General features: G+C 37.0%; 1 protein-coding gene across 5 annotated transcripts in view; it reads right to left on the bottom strand.

The window, feature by feature from the left end:
* Positions 1–17,811, bottom strand: part of ANO10 (anoctamin 10) — a 120,987-nt gene that overhangs the window by 30,255 nt on the left and 72,921 nt on the right. For 2 of the 5 annotated variants that reach the window (XM_015618237.3, XM_015618238.3), the window contains exons 12-15: positions 15,137–15,197; positions 14,552–14,744; positions 13,592–13,715; positions 10,808–10,907 (exon numbers count right to left, since the gene is read on the bottom strand). In XM_015618237.3, coding sequence (XP_015473723.1) covers positions 13,667–13,715; positions 14,552–14,744; positions 15,137–15,197 — 303 coding nt within the window. In that variant the 3' untranslated portion in view covers positions 10,808–10,907; positions 13,592–13,666. Of the gene's footprint in view, positions 1–10,790; positions 10,908–13,591; positions 13,716–14,551; positions 14,745–15,136; positions 15,198–17,811 lie in introns of those variants that run through there. The other 3 variants (XM_033511916.1, XM_015618240.2, XM_015618239.2) reach the window with 3 other exon arrangements.

Raw genomic sequence — 17,811 nt, 5'->3', positions numbered from 1 at the left:
CACGCCTGCTTTATGTAATGTCTGATTTCAGACACTGGGCCACATGATGTTTTTATCAAGAAGGTCTCCCACTACACTTCCACACACTAGAAAATACATACCTACATAACTTACATAACGACATCTCTCACCCTTTTCTCGACAAGCTAAATAAATTGTCCCTAAATAACCTCCCCTGTATTATGGCAGCAAAGGTTACAAACTGCTGGTTCAGGCTGTCACTTAATTTATGAGAATCACTTGTACATGTATTAAAAAGAACTGATGATACTGGAACAAAAGGCTTATAAATGTCCCTGTGGTAGATAGAGACTTCTCACACACGCATCTTAAATGTGCATTAGTTGGAAAAAGTATCTGAGCTTTATCTCTGCAGACTTTCTTATCATCATCTCCTGGATTCTTGTATGCCATCAGAGCTCCTTTCTGATTCCCTTGATAATACAAGTGCTACCAGTCTCCTCACAAGGAAGCTAGCTCTTGCTAGCTGGAAATGAAGAAAAAAGCAAATTAGAACTTCTTTCTGGTTGATACCTCATGCCTGCTTCTAGGGAAGTGACTTAACACAGGTCCTGGTTTTGCTGCCTGAGCTGGCACAGGGAGAAAAAGGGACTGTCAATCTCCCTTCCCCTTCATGCACAGAATCTCTGCATCTTCCTCAGACACTGGACATCCTGTCACGCCCTGTCAAGGGATCAAGTTTTCTGCAGTTCCTCATCACTTACCAGTTTTATTTCAATCAAGCTGTGTCTACCACTGAACAGTGTATCTCCATCACAACTGCACAATCATTAATGAAAATACTAGTTTCCTCACCGTATCTGTGAAACACATACACTAAATTTTGCTGGTGCTGTCCTGCCACATATACATATTCAATTTGGAGTTAGAGTGCTTAAATTTCTACTAGTGACAGAGGTTGGACTTCTTTTGATACATGCATAGCACATTTTCACAAAATAAATCTCTCATACAGTTCAAAGTGTTCCAGAAAAAAAAAAAAAGATGGATTTTATTTTAATCATCCAAAGCAAATAGGAGAAAACTCCAAAAACCTCTCTGACAAAATGTCACTCTGCAGGAGGTGTTTATTTTAAAAATATGACCTTTCCTAGTCCACAAGGAGCTTCAGTTATACCAACTAGCTCAACATGGGGATGTGGGCTTGATGATTTCTAGCTGTCCCTTTAAAACGACACCAATCTACAATTCTATGAAATCACAAACTCTTAAAGAATGTGTTTTAATATAGTCTAGGTGTCAGTCTGGATACTGGCAAAGGGCAAAATTATCTACAACATTATAGCAAAATTCCTTATATCATGGATACAGCAAGTCTTAGAAAACAGGTACTGACACAGAACACATACTTGCTAATTATCTATGAACAAGTGGGTGGTGTCTATTCTGATACAACAGAGATACCTACATCAGACAATCACTTTTTAGCTGATATGGATGAGCATATGTAGAGTTTGAAGAAGCATTCTAATACAAGGGAGTTAAAATAAATAAAACCACCTTTGTTGGACCAAGCCACTTCATATCCGTCTGTTCACTTGGAAGGTTTTCCTCAGCACAAATTTGACTACATTCAAATTTTTGAATTATCACAAATTTTGAGAAGCAGCAAAAAGGACAAGTAGACAAAATCAGGTTGCCAAATAATATGCATAAATTACAAGAGTATAAATGAAATATGAATTGGTAATTTGTTCTAAAAAATGATGAGTGGCAGAAAAACCCCAAGCCAAAATTCAAATGTTGCCATATGTTGTCCAGCCTGTGGGAACTCAGTGACTCCTAGAGAACGGTAGTTTGATTATGAGTCCATCACTTGCACTACCTGCCAGGCAGGTATCCACACACAGACACCTCAAGAGACAGAGGCATTCAAAGACTGAAACCTCATGCAATGCAGTCTTTGCTAGTTTTGGAGAAGGAAGAGAAACCATTCCATCCATCCTGAACTCCAACTAGATGAGAGGGTGAGGGAGAGGAAAGGTAATGCTTTAAGACAGGTTTGTAGGAAAAAACCCCAATATCTTAGCAGATATTACTGGTACAGAGCAGTACTTGGGAGAGCTACTGCACAAATTGTCACTGCTTGTGTGACAGGAATCCAATCCAAGCAGGACAGGGTTCACTCTGTGACAGTCAAAGCGGAGGGGTCTCTGCAGTAAGAGATCCCTGATGAGATTAAAGCTCAAGCCATAGCTGTAGCAGAAAGTGTAAGGAAAGATGGATTCAGTAAGGTACAGATCAAAGTGTCAGTAGCATCTCCTCTCTTACTTTGCAGCACAGTCCTTGACTATACTAAGGGATTCTGCTGTCTATTGTGAATCAAGTGAAAATGTTCTGTATTTATATACACTGGTGACACTGTTTATACCTGATTTGCTTGTACCTACCTGTGATTATAAAGTAACCTGTGGCCTGCCCATTAAAATAATGCCTCTAACTTGCAGGTTCAGGTCAACACCATAGATTGGAAAAACACAGAAAACAATGCACAATGGAGGCAAGTACCAATTTCTTACCTTTTTTAAATCACCCTCTCAATATGTTTTCAACTACACCAGCTCTTTAGATGCTGGGAGAAGGTAAAGAATTAGGTATTTGAAAGTGCCAGAAGCAGCAGCCCATGAAACTTCCTTTATGAAGTTCTCTGTGATGGAAGTGAAGAACATTTGCACAAGGACTACTCTAACATACAAAAAGCATGTGTTTATGTATAACACAATTAAGTATTAATACACACTATTGAATTTAAATAAAATGCACACACATTAACTACTTATTTTTCTTTTTATGTTATCCAGACAAGCAATTAACATCTCATTTTGGAATAAAAATGAATCAATATGGCAAGAACTTGACTATTTGCCACAAGTTTTACTGAAATGGCAGATGTAGGTCAGAGTATTATTTCTCATACCACAGAAAGTGTAAGTATTCAAGGCAGTACCAGGAGGCACAGAGATTTTTTCAAAATCAAAAATGAACAAAAGCCCAGTGGCTGGGTAGGAATCACCATTATCAGGGTGTGCAGCATGTGCAAAGACATAGTACAAGTGTTATCACTAGCAACATGCAAACATGAACCACTTTTAAATTTTTTCCTCTTTTTCAGGAATTCTGTGGGTTCCTACTCTTTGGTCTCCAGTTACATCTCAGAAAGAGCTCCTCTTTTAGACAGGATGAGAGAGATCTTCTTGGGAGGAAGGGTGGTAGTGCTATAATCAGTAATAGTTAAACATCCAAAATTTATCTGAAATCATCATCTCCAAAAAGTTGAGATGTATCCTGCTTATTGTCTTCCTGCTCACAGAGAAAGCTTTCCAGAGTCAAGTTTAATTATTTCAAGTAAACTAGCATTTCCTCTTAAAGTCCATTGTTCTCACTGGAATTTTTTTTTTTTGAGGTGTCATAGGGAAAAGGATACTTAAAATGCAATAGGTGTGTACCAGTCCATAGCTGCTTGCAACTACTGCATTTTTTATCATCAAATTCTATTCAGTTCTATAAATATAATACTATTATCAAAGCATGGTAAGTGTAACCCCATGGGATTCATTTATTTTCAAAGAATTTTAACATAAGAAGAGATTGAATTTTTACTTCTCACTCTAGTCCTTCACCTTCTCCATAACAGTTACAACCACATTTAGAAGTCTATAACTACAGACACATGAATCCCCTGTAAAAAGCTGTTACCAGAGCTCTTGAAATCAAATCTCGCTGTGCACTTTACCTCATTTGTATGGGAAGTGGAATAGCCTCTTGCCTTGCATTCAAACACATAATTGGGATCCCCTCTAGGTTCTGAAACCATGAAAGGCTCATATAGCTGCAGCAGTCTTACAGTAGGAACAATTTTAACCTAGTTTTAATCCTGTCCCCTTACTCCAGCTTTTCTTGTTAAGATCACATCTTGTCAGTGACCTGGGACATCAGGCAAAAAGAGAGTACTGAACTGACTGATGTTCATTCCACCACCAGGCTCTAGGTCAGGATTTGAAAAAAGGTAAAATGAATTATCTTTCCAGAGAGATTCAGCTGTTACGGAAACACAACACAATGCACAATTTTACCCCTAGCAACAGCCACAGAGAACAAATGGGTTGTTGAAAAAGTAAGTTACACCTGCTAGAAAGCTGGCACATTATTTGTTTCTGTTCCCATTAAGAGCACACTAAAGTATGATCTACCATCTTATTATACCTATTTAAAAGTTTATATTTATACTGTTAGTTCTCAAGGGCCACATAGTTAAATGTTTAATTTATTCCCAACCAGACAGACTTGCTGTCATCTCACCTTCAGCTGAAAAGTAGCAAATGACAATAATCTCCTTCCCAAACTTCATTTTACTTTTCTTTTCTTAAAGAACCACATTTTATTTTTGTTTTGCTAACCCTTTTCTGTTGAAAGAAATTTTCATTAACATACTCTCAAGCAATCTACAGGATTAAAGGAATTCATGTCTAAAATACCCTGTCAAAACTATGTTTGAGCACAGTCTGTTATATGACTGGGTGCAAGTCTTTCTGTGCTTAAAAAAACTGTTATGAAAATATAATAAATCTTACCTGCTGCTACCAAACATATGTAAATGTTAAATTGACATGTCTGAAAGTGTTCTGCCTATTCACCAGGATAAAAACTGCATTTGTGAAGTAACAGGTTTGGCCTTTTAAAAAAACCTACAGCAACCAACAATGATTAGCATTTGTTCTATTTTATCATCAGCTGTGAGTTACATCTGATTACACAAACCTGTGGAACCTATGAAGGAAAGTGCAGCCACATATTTCTTCAGAAAAAAAAATGAGACTTGGTTAAAAATAATGTTTTTTATTCTTTAGAAACTATGCTATTTTTAAGGATTTTTTTGGGGGAGGGTGGTGTCAAAACATAAAGCAAGTGGTTTATTTGCTTGCATTCTGTTTTAACCTAAATTCAATGTTTGAGCTCAAGTTTCATCAGCCTTTCTTACAGGCTGTTTTACAAATCTTAGATTACTTGATTGAAATCTTTTCATGTCAGCTACTTGCTCTTCCTCCTGTCTGACTGCAGCCTTGTGTTTATTCAGCATTGTCAGCAAGCATGGAATAAGCTTCAGGGGTGTTTTGAGGGCAGTCCTGAAACCACAGGTCCCTATAAATTCTAGTAATTATAGCATCAAATAAGGCAGAAATCCACTGAGTTTGCTTCCAATTCACAAAAAACTGTCTTCAGTTCCCATTTTGCATGATAAATAAAGAGGATGTTAAGAACTAATGACTTATGCTCTTCCAGTGTCAGACAGCTAAAAAAGAAAGATTCTGTTCTCTTCCTTCCCCCACGAAAAGAGAAGGGTCATTTCTGAGGGTCACTGATAAGTCAAGCAGCTCTTGGCCCATCACATCCATAGTCATATTTTGAGACACATGATATGCTAGTACATAGAAAATGTAACAAAAACAGCTTGAAGAGGTGCAAGGAGAATGCACAAATGTCACACAGTACAGAAGACCTTAAGTTACCAATACTTCTGTTTTGATCTGAGCTGAAGAAAGCTGTTCTCAGAGAGGCTACACACTCTAACAGGACAGCACAATGTATCCCTTCTGGAAAGGATGTGATTAGTGTTAGTGGTACTGTTCCCAGGGGAAATGGCAAGCTTCAGCAACTGCAGTCAGAAACCAGAAAGCTTTGCCATTATTAAAGCTGCTGCAGTGTGGTGAATTGTAATGATAAGGCACTGAAATTACTTGAATCAGAAGGCTTTCACTGAGAGAACAGGAACATTTACATGCCAAAATACCTGCAGAAGGAGGGAGGAAGGGTTTAAACTTTCCCTATGACTGCACCTAGGTGAACAGACACCTGTCTCTTTCTGTCATTGTCTCATTGCTCTTTTCAAAATGAGGCTTGTTAACACACTGTGATGTTTTGAAGAAGCCTCTGGTCAGTGATGACGACGCAGAGACCAGTCACAGCATTCCTGCATTTCCTTGAGAGGGAACTGAGACACAAGACCCATTTTCAGGAAACGGTTGACATTGCTGGAGAAATCCTAGTGAATGTTGTTCTACTGCTGTTGTACTACTACATTTGTTGTACATGTACAACTACTGTTCTACTACTGTTGCTTAAAAAAACCCTGTGATTCTGCTGGAAATCATTAGGAAGGAACAGTGCTGACTTACAAACACCTGGACATCACTCCGAAGCAACTGAAGCAATTGTTTATGGATGTCCAGACTATACCACTGCCATTAAGCAAAGGCATATGAATGGTACAACTGCCAAGGGAGATACTGTATGAAAGAGCAAAAGGTCTTAACTGCATTGCTTTATCACTCTCTGAACAGAAATACACCAGGGAGTTATGATAAAGGACGCTTCTTTTCATGGCTGTTAGTTTTCACTAAGCCTGACCCTTTTCATTACTGCCAGTTGAGGAAGGTGACAGCTGTCAATCAGATGACTGGGCCCTTTACTCACGAGCCTGTTGTGTGTCTGGAGTCACTTTCTGGTGGAATATTTACAGATGGACACCAGATACCTAACAGATGGACACACTTCTTCAGAGGAAGCACTGAAAGGCTTCACATATCAGAAAGAAAAGGCTTTCCTGCTAAAAGATACCGCCCACTGATGGCTAGAACACTAAGGAAGGAAGCAAGAGCACAGGCATGATAGGATGTTTATAGATTGGTCCCCTTGGAGGTAAGGGATGGGGATGAAATTGGAAAGGGATGCAAAAAGCAAAAAATCCTCTATATCTGCATTTCTGCTCCAGCTTAAGGATAGTTTTTCTCCTCTACAGTTACTCTGAAAAAGCCAATTCTTGCATGAAAATGTGTTTCTCTATTGTTGCCATCAGGGCTGTTCTTACTTTGCTCAGAAAATGATGCAGGAGAGGCTCTAAGGAAAAACATCTTTACCCGATTTATATAATTCAGACATTTTAATGCAAAAGTAGCACAAAAAATGAGCATTTTTGTATCAAAGAGCTTGTGTTCTCAGAGCTTGTATTGATGCTGTGTAAGTAGTTGCACTTTGTGAAAAGATAGCCTGTTCCCCATCATTTAACAGTCTATCCTTCCTTGAAAAATATCTACTAGTTATACATCATTGTTACTATCTGTATTTCATGATCCAAAAATAATTGCATGAATAATTATTTTTTCCCAATTGGACTGTCTTTTGCCTGGGTCTAGTTTCAGTGCAGCAAAAAGGTATTTATTTGATGTTTGCCTCAGCTGGAAGAAGGTAATACTGGGGAAATCTCCTAATACCTGAAAACATGACTGTAATCTAGTCCATAAAATTAAAATTATTCATCTGTGGTTGTCTTGTGTTTCTGCACATTTTTTTATCCTTTTATAAGGATATATGGCTCACCCAACTCCAACCATGAGGGCTTTTTGTCTGTTCATTAAGCTTTGATCTATCCAGAAGCTGAAGTATTTATCAGAGAAGCTGTTACTGTCACTGCCCTGAAAACGCAAGATAGTGACCTCACACACAAGTTTTATATCATTATTTCCATGTACAATGTATGCAGTGGTAATTCCTGAACCACTGGAGAATTAACTGACTGTTCCCAAGCTGCCTCCAGGCACATCTATACTTAGTCTTCCCTAAAATAAGAACTAGACCAAAGAGCATGGCATGCTTCTGCACTTGCAGCAAGTACATGCAACAACAGAGTACTGCAAAGATGCAAGGAGAGTCTCGGGCACCTCATTCCACTTTACCAAGTGGTTCCTTCCCTTCCTTTCTGATGCTCACCAGAAAAGGGCTCATCACTCTGGCAGCAGACACTACCCATTTCTAGTACCCCATTATCCAGACTTCCTTCTGGGCAACAAAGAACCTGACAACACTTCAGGATATGTGAAAGGAGTTGCCCCTGCTCCTCTTCCAAGACTTTTGATCCATAATCTCTTTACTCCTCTAAGATAAAGTTCACATTAATTTATTTTCTGGGCCAGCTCCCCCCAAAAATAGAGTCTAACCAGCCTCCTCTATCATTCTGTACATTGAAGGATACCAGGGAAATTTGAAGCAAAATCTACAGCTGTAGCATATCCCCCAATCTGGATTCAGAAAGATTAACATACTTTGAGTAACATTAACTAACTTTGTCATGATACTAGGACTGTATCATAACAAAATATTTTAAAAAATAAATCACATTATTCAACCCATTCAACAGTCTTAACACACACTATGTAAAGAAGAATTTTTCAAAGAAACATTTCAGGAGTTCCTAAAAATGTTCCCTGAAGTTTGAGAACTTCAAAACAAGACTAACATTCCAATATAAAATTACTTTTTTTTTTAATGGTGTTTTTCACCATATAGAAGGTTTTTTTTAATAAGCTCTAATGATGATCATTCATCTCTGTTAGAGCAGTAAGACACTCTATTTTCTAAAATCCCTTTCAAATAGACACTCAAGTCTTCAAATGGATTTGAACACAGAATAGTTACAGTCCCACTGCACCACGTTAAAAACCAATTAGCTTAGCATTAATGAAAATGTAAAAGTGCTCCCACTGCCTAAAGTTAAGGATGCCAAGCATAATCAATACAATTGTTCAAAGCAGCTGTATTAGGAGAGCTTCTCTTCACGCACTGTATACAAAGCCTAATAATCTGTTTTGGCATCTCAGAGGTTTAAGTGTGGCATTGCTAATACCCTTCTAGCAGCTATATCTCAAGACAGCAGTACTCTCAAAGATTACATGGTAAAACACAATGGAATGCTTGTCTGGATAGCATCGTGAAAGCAATGTGATGCATACTTGCACCGAAGTATACAAACCAGTTTCTCCATAACATTTGATCCCACAACATATCTACACCAGATGTTTATGCCTGTTGTTTTAAATACATGTTTTGGGAAATTTTTTTCTTATTTTTTGCTTGTAAGTAAGGCATACAGCATAAACTACCATGTTGACTCTCAGTAACAAGAGGAAGAAATAGAAAATGTGATTCTGAAACAAAAGTTTTGGTACCTTTTTGCAGCGCCAAAGTACTACTTTTAAATGCAGATATTTTTCACACAAAAAAAACCACTAAAGAACAAGGAAAAAAGCCCAAATATCTACATGTCTGTGGCATACACAGCACAGTATCAATCAGAGGAAATCTAAAAAATCAATGGCATACACTTGCGTTTAAACTACTTATCAAGGCACTTGAAGCTCAGCCAATACTCTTCCTAGATCCTTTAGGAAGTCTGAAAGTATAGGTGAGAACTAGGCCAGGCTTCTGGTTTTTGCTGAAATTCAGACTAACTTTTTGCTACTGAATTAATGAAGCAACCCTGAAAAACTGGGAGTCAGGCCTATATGGTTGTAGGAATCCACAGATGCTGGGATAGGAGATGAAGACCCTACTGCTGACATGCACACTCATATTGAAAGAGACTGGAACATTGTGACTAAAGGTGACTATATTCACTTGACCTTAACGTTCCAGTGGGTGACCTAGTTTTGCCTGTCTACAAAATGAAAACAGAGAAAGAACAGCTGAAATAGAAATGTAGTCCTGTTCCTTTTAATATTATCTAAAACCCCCATGAGATCCCTGACCAGCTCCTGGTAACTTCACATTGACCTACTAGAGAAAAGCAAAACCAAACTATCAGGCATTAGATACAACTGTAGTTTGGATTTTGTTTGTTATGGCTGATTAAGAAAGACAGCACTGACCTCAATATCGATGTTCTAGTATCACACAAAACTGTGGGATTTTAACTACAAAAGGCAGTGTATTGTTTACACACTCAGTTTGTTCAGAATCAAGAGATCATTTTGTCACATGCAGCTGCAGTAGATAGTTTCAAAAGTAACCTTCCATTTTACACACATAATAAATAGGATAGAGGAGTTTACACATGTGCATGTTGAGCACACAAAGAACATGTTCATGTAAAACCATTCTCTGGAGTGTGAAAATATCTGAAATAACAATGAACAGGGAAACCAGTGTCTGTGGCTCAATGCTGGAGTTCTTATTCTTAGTTTGTTTTCTGATATGTAAGATAGCTTAGAAATCCCATCTAGCATTGTAAAGTCAGAAACTCCTAAAGAATGCCACCACTGCAAAACCAGCTCTGTAGAATCTCTGTATCCTACCGAAACTAATTCCATGCAACTCCTTACCTCTTGTGATCTCCACCAGTGGCTTTAAAAATCATTTGTTAACACAGAAATTTTCAGCAAAAAAATCTAGCTCCTTACTTTCCTAAATTGCATTGGAATGCTTGTTAAATATATTGTAGAATATACCTTTCACACAATAAAATGAGAATACTGTATGGACAGGAAAATAAGGCAACATTACTATTTGCTCACATGTATATACTTCTCAACACAATTATTTCAAACATGTTCAGACTGTTTACAATTTCTGATTAATACTAGAGCCAAGTTAACTGTTTACTAGTGATGGTATTTCAGAAATGAAAGAAATTCTGGTGTTGTAACAACAGACACCTCCAGGGGATGAAATGAGGTTTTATGGAGCCCAATATCCTTTAAAAATGACAATATAAAAACAAAGTATGTTTGCACACACAAGGACAACAGACATTATAAGGTGCTACATAACCAGCCACACCAGGAATTTCAAGCTGTCTGAAAGGGCAGATCGTTTTCCTGGTGTGGATTTGCATACATTGGTGGGTTGCAAGAACAGATAAATAGGTTAAAACTCTGTGCTCCACTTCTTAAGCAATGACAGATTAAGAGAAAATGAAGCTGCATCTGAAATGCTCTTACCTGTTGTTTGAGAGCCTCTAAAGATTCAAATTCCAATTTGGCAAGTTTCATCTGGATATCTCTTGGTTTATCAGGAATTACGAAAGCCATAATAAACTTTATTGCTAGTAGCAAGTGCTGTGAAAAAAAAGGGAAAAGGAAAAATTTGTTTTATAGAGTTGGAAGCATGGAGAGAACAGCATATTTCTAAATTTTAATAATAGAAGTTTAAACAATGATTTCTTGTGATACGTACAACGCAGCTTACTATAACCACATTAGGCCTCAACTACTCCATATTTTTTCTGTTAGGAGTCATTCATAATTTGAATCCAAACACAGATAGTCTGCCTTATTTTCATAGTAATCTTGTTGTCACTGTATACTATAACATTCTAACTGAATTTTGTATTTGTGATGCCTGATAAAATAATAGCTTTTAAAACGTAATATTGGTGAATAGGAGTTGAATATATTATATAGTGCACTCAGTAAACACAGTTTCAGAGTGAATTTTTTACATGTCTATAAATATATATATAAATACATATCAGATTAAATTATATCAACATACATATATGAATGTACACATATATGTATGTTACAATACAAATTAAACAAGCTTGTAAAAGATATGAACAACACAGAATTTCTGCATTAGAGAAGTTACTAAAATCAAAAACATTCCTGAGACCATCAGAAGAGAACAAAACTAAGTAAAATATAATCCTTAAAGAAGTGGCACACTCATGAGGAGAAACTTTTCAGGAAATGGAGAAACATTCCATGTGTAAGATATCAAATTAGTCATAATTTATTGCAAAACTTTATAATCTTATTTAAGAGAAAATAGTCATGGAGTTTAGTTGAACCTAGCCACTGAGAAGTCTTTAAATATCACTTAAATATGTACTATCTCACAAAAAACAAATGCCAGACTGTCAAATCAGTAGTTTTGTTTCTTCATATGTGTCAACTGCAATCTAAATAATAAATCTTCTTCTATCAAGGCTTGAGCTGACAGTATGCTGCACATTTGTAAGCAGGAACTTGCTACTAGCTGAGAAAACCCTAACAAAAATAAGGCAACACTCAAATGTATGTGCTTAACTTCAAGCACATGCTTACACTGCCAAGATGATACTCCTAGAGGTGCTTAAATTTAGATAGCACATCCAAGCTACTTCCCAAATTCCCAATTTTTTCATATAAAATGAAGCAGAGCAGTGTTCCTCTCTGAAATACCATTTTGCTGAACTGTATGGTCTTGATGAACTTGGGCATCTGAATAACAATGTAACAGACCCTCAGATCCCAAATCCCTCAGATTCTGGTATTACACAAGCAAGAAGCTAATGAAAACACTACAGACTTCACAGGAGCTGCAGTGAAACTCTAAACAAGCTACTATATACGAGTTAAAGTAAAAAGATTATAGTAACAAGAGAACAATGACGAAGAGCCATGTGTTAATATATTTCTTAAAATGTATTGCAGAAAAATAGTAGACTTAGGAAACAAACATTACAAAGAATAATACTTTCTTTAAAGAGGTGAAAGGAAGGCTGAAAATTGATACAATGAGAACACAAAGACTAAAAAGTTAATGAACCAATTGGCATTGGTTGCTGTATAATGCAATGGTTAATACCACGTAATTTAAAAAGAAAGTCAACAGCACAAAATTCTCTCACTCATTTAGATTTTCTTTTCCCCCCCCAAGTTAATAATGTCTGCTACTAAGAAACTTTTCTTCCAAAAAAAGAAAAAAAGATAGCAAATAATGTTTGTTCATGCTAGAAACACGCAGCAATAAAACATGTATCAGAGTCAGCTTTGGAGGAATCTCTTAAATGGAAAAAGGTAAAATGTCAAAGACCATAATTGAACAAGACAAACAATACTCCTATGCAGACTACAGTTGTAAGTAATCACAGGTTGAAGGGGAGTAACTAATCCACAGATAGAATGTTGGTATGTAAAAGTAAAAATAAAGAGATCAAATTGGGAATTACTTAAAACTAAATAACAGAATTGGGCTCAATATTATGCTTAAGACAATTAACAAAAAATTGAGGCATTTGGAGAAGGATATTTATTTGAACAGTTACAGTGGACAGTTACAAAGAAACTCAGCATCACACAATGTCACTTCTAGATGCCTAAAGTCCTTTGCACTGGATTCATCTCACATTTCTCAAAAAAAAAAAAGAATAAAATAGTATTTTTTAAATCATATTAAAGAGTGAAAATCAAAGTTTGCAACTGTAATTATTCAAGTACTGCCTCTTGAGGAGTTTTAAAAACATAAGCCACACAAGTAACTTTACACTGACTTCAAACTAGTTCCAAATTCAAACAGCTTTTAAGAAAATATAACAAATAATTTCAAGGAACACTGACTGTTTTTCCCATTTTTGATACAGGTGAGGAAGAAATAGAAGAGACATCTAGGGAAACCGGAACAAAACCCAACAAAAATACTGCAATTAATCCTATAAAACATTGTATCTTTTCAAATAAATTTAGAAGGGCAATGTGTTCTAATTGCTCCACTATGTGACACGTTTTACTGCAGCATAAACTAACTACTTGTCAGAAGTTAGTTCTCATCCTAGCACAACCTAGCCAACAAACACAAGGACACAGTCTTAAACATGAAGGTCAGAACCTCTGACTCAGTCTTCAAGTCAGAGAAGAATCAAAACTTGGGAGTACAGATGTGGGAAGTCACTACTTTTGCCTGTCCCACTGTCATGTCTTTCCTAGGCATCCACTAAGGGCCATTGTTTAAAAAAAAAATTAAAAAAATTAAAAATTACAGGGTTAGGTAGACATTTCGTTTACTCCTCTGAATGGCTCTTTAATGTTCTTTTCTCTCCCATGAAAACAAAACTTTAAGTCATTAAGTGCCCAGGCTGTGGGGGATGTCCTTGTGTGCAGGACCTGTGAATTCAGAAAACACATTGGGTTTAACAGACTGCAAATTGAGTTCATGCCCACCTCATAACTCCCATGAACCTGAAAAAAGACAGCAAACAAACAGCCTCCCTTGGATAACTTTTCCAGCTGTTCTTATTTGCAAATTTGGTACAGTATTAATAGAACTGTCAAGGCAGAAATTATGAATTTGGGTCATGTGATCCATGAAACCTCTTGAAAATAAATGGATCTGTTTTATTAACAGTTTATATTTCATTTTGAAATTCTAACTTGGCACAGGAAATGTAAGTAGTTATTCAAGAGAAATTGAAGGAAAAAGTAGAGTTGAGTAGTTAAGTTCATTATATCAGTCACATTCCCATACTGATTTCTTAATCTTGTTTAGTATAACTCCTGCAAGGCAGATCCACAAAATGCAGACATCTGCTTTCAAAAAAGAAATGTCTTAGGAGTATAGTATAAATCATCAGAAGACAATATTTGCTTTCCCTACATTAACACTAGCATGAATATGTTATAAAAACAAAACACTAAAGTTTATCTAATTTTGCTACATTAGTGTAAATGTATTTGTTCAATATTAAAAATGTCTCCCTAGAGCTCGTTTTTGGTTTGGGGTTTCTTGGTTGTCTTTTTTTGGGGGGGAGGGTTGTTTCTTTGGTTGAAATCAAGTTACAAATCCAACCATTATTTCTAGCTGCAAACATTAAAAAGCAGTGTTGTTTCCAAGAACATGCCCTTCATGATTACAAGAGGACTATTCCACTGAGAGCAAAACCCAGGGTAACATTCCCACAGGCTGTAAGCTCTCCAATGCCAACAGCAAAGTCCCCTCTTACTTTACAGTGTGCCAAGTGAGCACACAAACAGCACTGAATTTCTTCCCCCTGATAAATGCAGTGCCATCAAACTCTTGTGGTCCTGTGCCAGGTGCTTGGCGAGCCAGAAGAACTATTCTGTTCTGCAAAGCCACCAACAAGAGCAGAAGCAGCAGCTGTGATTTGCAGCAGTGGGTCCCCAACCTCTCCTCTTCTAAAACAGAAATTGCAAATTAGGGTTAAATTCCTGAAATTATGAACAGCTAATTTAATTTCTATAGTGGTTTTACCACAGCAATTCCTGACAGAAATCTACCCAACTGAAAAAAAAAAGGAAGTGAAAAAGGAGCACAAGCAGTAGCTGTGTTGCTGGTTAGCTGATGAAAGTGCATGCCAAATATCAGCTTGGGAAAACATTAATAAAATTTTGCATCAAAAGCCTACTTTATAATCTACTATTTATAGAAACTTTCAATTAAAATCAGAAATCTGGACCTAGTCCAGCCCAGAACCAGTCCATACTCTGAAGCAAGGTGGTCTGTGGTTAGTAACTCTGCACAAGTGAGGAACCCTCACAAAAGCCAACACTTGAGAATGGCACCTCACCTGGAACCTCTGTCCTCTGTTGGCCTTTGCCAAAGGAAAGCATCACTGCAGAAACGTGTTGCTGTCAGAGCAGAAGGCAGGGAGATCATTAGCTTCCTTGCTAGGACTCCAGATCACAGTATTCTGACACTAAAATAAGCTAAGTTCAAACCCTAAGAATGGATGAAATAAAAACCACCAAACCAAATTCTGTCTTTTAGTGGCAACCATTTTTAGTTTTGTGGGTCTCGCATCTTTCTGAGAGGAAGAAAAAAGGCAGGAGGAAAGTGAAAAAGAATTCTGTCAAGGGAGAAATACAGGCAAAGAAAAATTTTCATGAAGCTCAGAAAGTTCAATTATATTAAACGGTCTTTAATAGACATCAATAACTTTATGAACAAACAATTATGCAATATACATAAGAAGAAAGTAAATCTTCCTTCCCTCCTGTACACTGCACTGCCTTCAATAGAGAATCTTGCTAATGGGACAGAATTATCACAGCTGAGGGACTTTAAAAAGGGCCTTTCTTCTGCTATTCCAATAAATGCTGCTTTTAAAATCACATATCCTATATATTATGATTGAATTTTTCTTTCAAAATTTCGTTTTATCCACAAACATGTCCAAAATCCTGGGGGAGGAAGGGGAAATGACAAAAAAGTTATTACATGTTGGGTCTATTTCATGGCTTCTTCACCTCTCCTGTTAATCTTCTCTTCCACAAACTTCCACACACTCACAATCCTAACACATCCCATAATTTGAAAACTCCACCTACCCTATTTATTTATTCCCAAAGCAGCATAGCCCATTTCCCCCTCATTTCAGCCTCCTCCCTGCTGAAACTCCAGGGAAACACTAGGACTAAAGTGCAGCCTTCCTGCCTCAGATCTAATGCCTCTTGCCACTCCAGCACAGTGAAATGTGTCTCAGTTCTCAACTGGAGTACAGGTGAAAAGTTCATGCACTTACACCTCATGCGCTTCTTTAAGACACTACAAAGCACATACACCAGAGATGCTTCAGAAGCCTGTATTTTTACCAAGCTGGGACAGTTTCCTAATAGGAGCATCCTAAAGCACATTCTTTAGATCAGAGTGAAACTTCTGTCAACCTGCACACTGCTATCTCAGAGCACAGATACAAAGCCTCAACATGACAATAATCTAATTTTTATATATTTATAAATAGCCTATATTTATTACTTTACCTATGGATCTTTAACTTGCACAAAAAGTGGAAGGCATTTATTTTAAATACAAAACCTCAAAACTCCAAACTTAAAAGAACCTATCCAGCAGGGAGAGTTTCAGCCTGTCCCATTAAAATGTGGCTGAGGTAGATGCAAGTGAGCAGAAGCTTATTACAAAACGTGTCGGGGAGCGTGAGCAGACGGCATTATCCGGTCCATTTATCATCTGTAACAGAACATCCGTTTCCTCCTCTCAGATCCTGAGTACACACACACACAGAGGCTGCCCAAGGAAACCTGGCAGCTCCATTTCTGCCACAATGTTTCACAGACTGTCAGAAGGGCAGGACAGACCACCCATCTTCTCTTGACTGCACCAGCACATTTGAAACCTAGTAGTACTCAAGAGAGTACTACTTAAGCTTATGTTTAGTTTTAAGCACATCTATGAATGTATTTAGGTGCAGAAAAACATTTAAGCCTGAAAGTGTCCAAGTCATTTGCTGAATCTGGATCTTAAAGCTGAATGGCTGAATCACAATGCTTTTTTTTTTTTTTTCCTAGAGGTGGCTGAATGCGACATGTACTAAATTCATGAGTTTGAAAGGCAGAACACCAGCTTGCACAGTATATCCTTGCATTTACACTTCAGAAACTGTCACAGGTAGTGCAGAAATCCTGATCTGTATTTTTATTTGTATTTTTATTTTATTATATCAACTGTAAAACACCACAAGTAGAAATCTATGCTGAAAAAAGATACCAGCCTTTAATATGCAGTTCCGAGGTATATTTAGACTGTAAGTATTAAGCTGTATCATGAGAATCTAGGCTCATTTTAGAAGCTGTTGCCTCTAGAAGCACAGAAACACACCTTTTTTCAAGTCTGTCATGTGCCTTAAGACTACTGAATTGGTTTCTCTCTGAAGGAGTAAATTTATTCTGAATACTACAATTGCTTCATATACTATCAAAATGGAGAAAAGAAAAAAAAATAAAGAAAAAAAAAGAATACATTTCCAGACCAGCACTACTGAGAAAGAGACTAACACGTAAGAAAGGCTTTTTTTTCAAGTTAAAAAAAAAAAGAAAAAGTTAAGATAATCTCTAAGGAAACAGATTCCGTGTTCATGCTTCCAGGAAGCAACTGCAGAAGCAATGAGCTAAGCAAAGCAAGAAATGAAATACTGCAAACATCATCTCCTAGTGAGGACGCTGGACTCTTCTGCCCTTATATATTTTTGTACTCTTCTTCTGATTTCAAAAAGATTCTACAAGACTGGTTGAAAAGCAAGCATAGCAAGCTAGTCCTATTTCTGACACTTAGTCCTGCTCTTGGAAAACCCTAGAAAGTATTTCAACCAGATACAATTTTAAACATAAGTCAATTAAATAAACAAATATTTATTAAATCGGAGGAAGTCAAATAAACGAGTATTCTATCAAAAGATAAACTACTAAACTCAAAAGCACAATAATCTGGTCAGTTACATAACTGTGA

Source organism: Parus major, chromosome 2, assembly GCF_001522545.3.
Source record: "Parus major isolate Abel chromosome 2, Parus_major1.1, whole genome shotgun sequence".
Classification (NCBI taxonomy): Eukaryota; Metazoa; Chordata; class Aves; order Passeriformes; family Paridae; genus Parus; species Parus major.
Note: the sequence above shows the minus strand (reverse complement) of the source record. Positions and strands in the feature narration are given on the sequence as shown.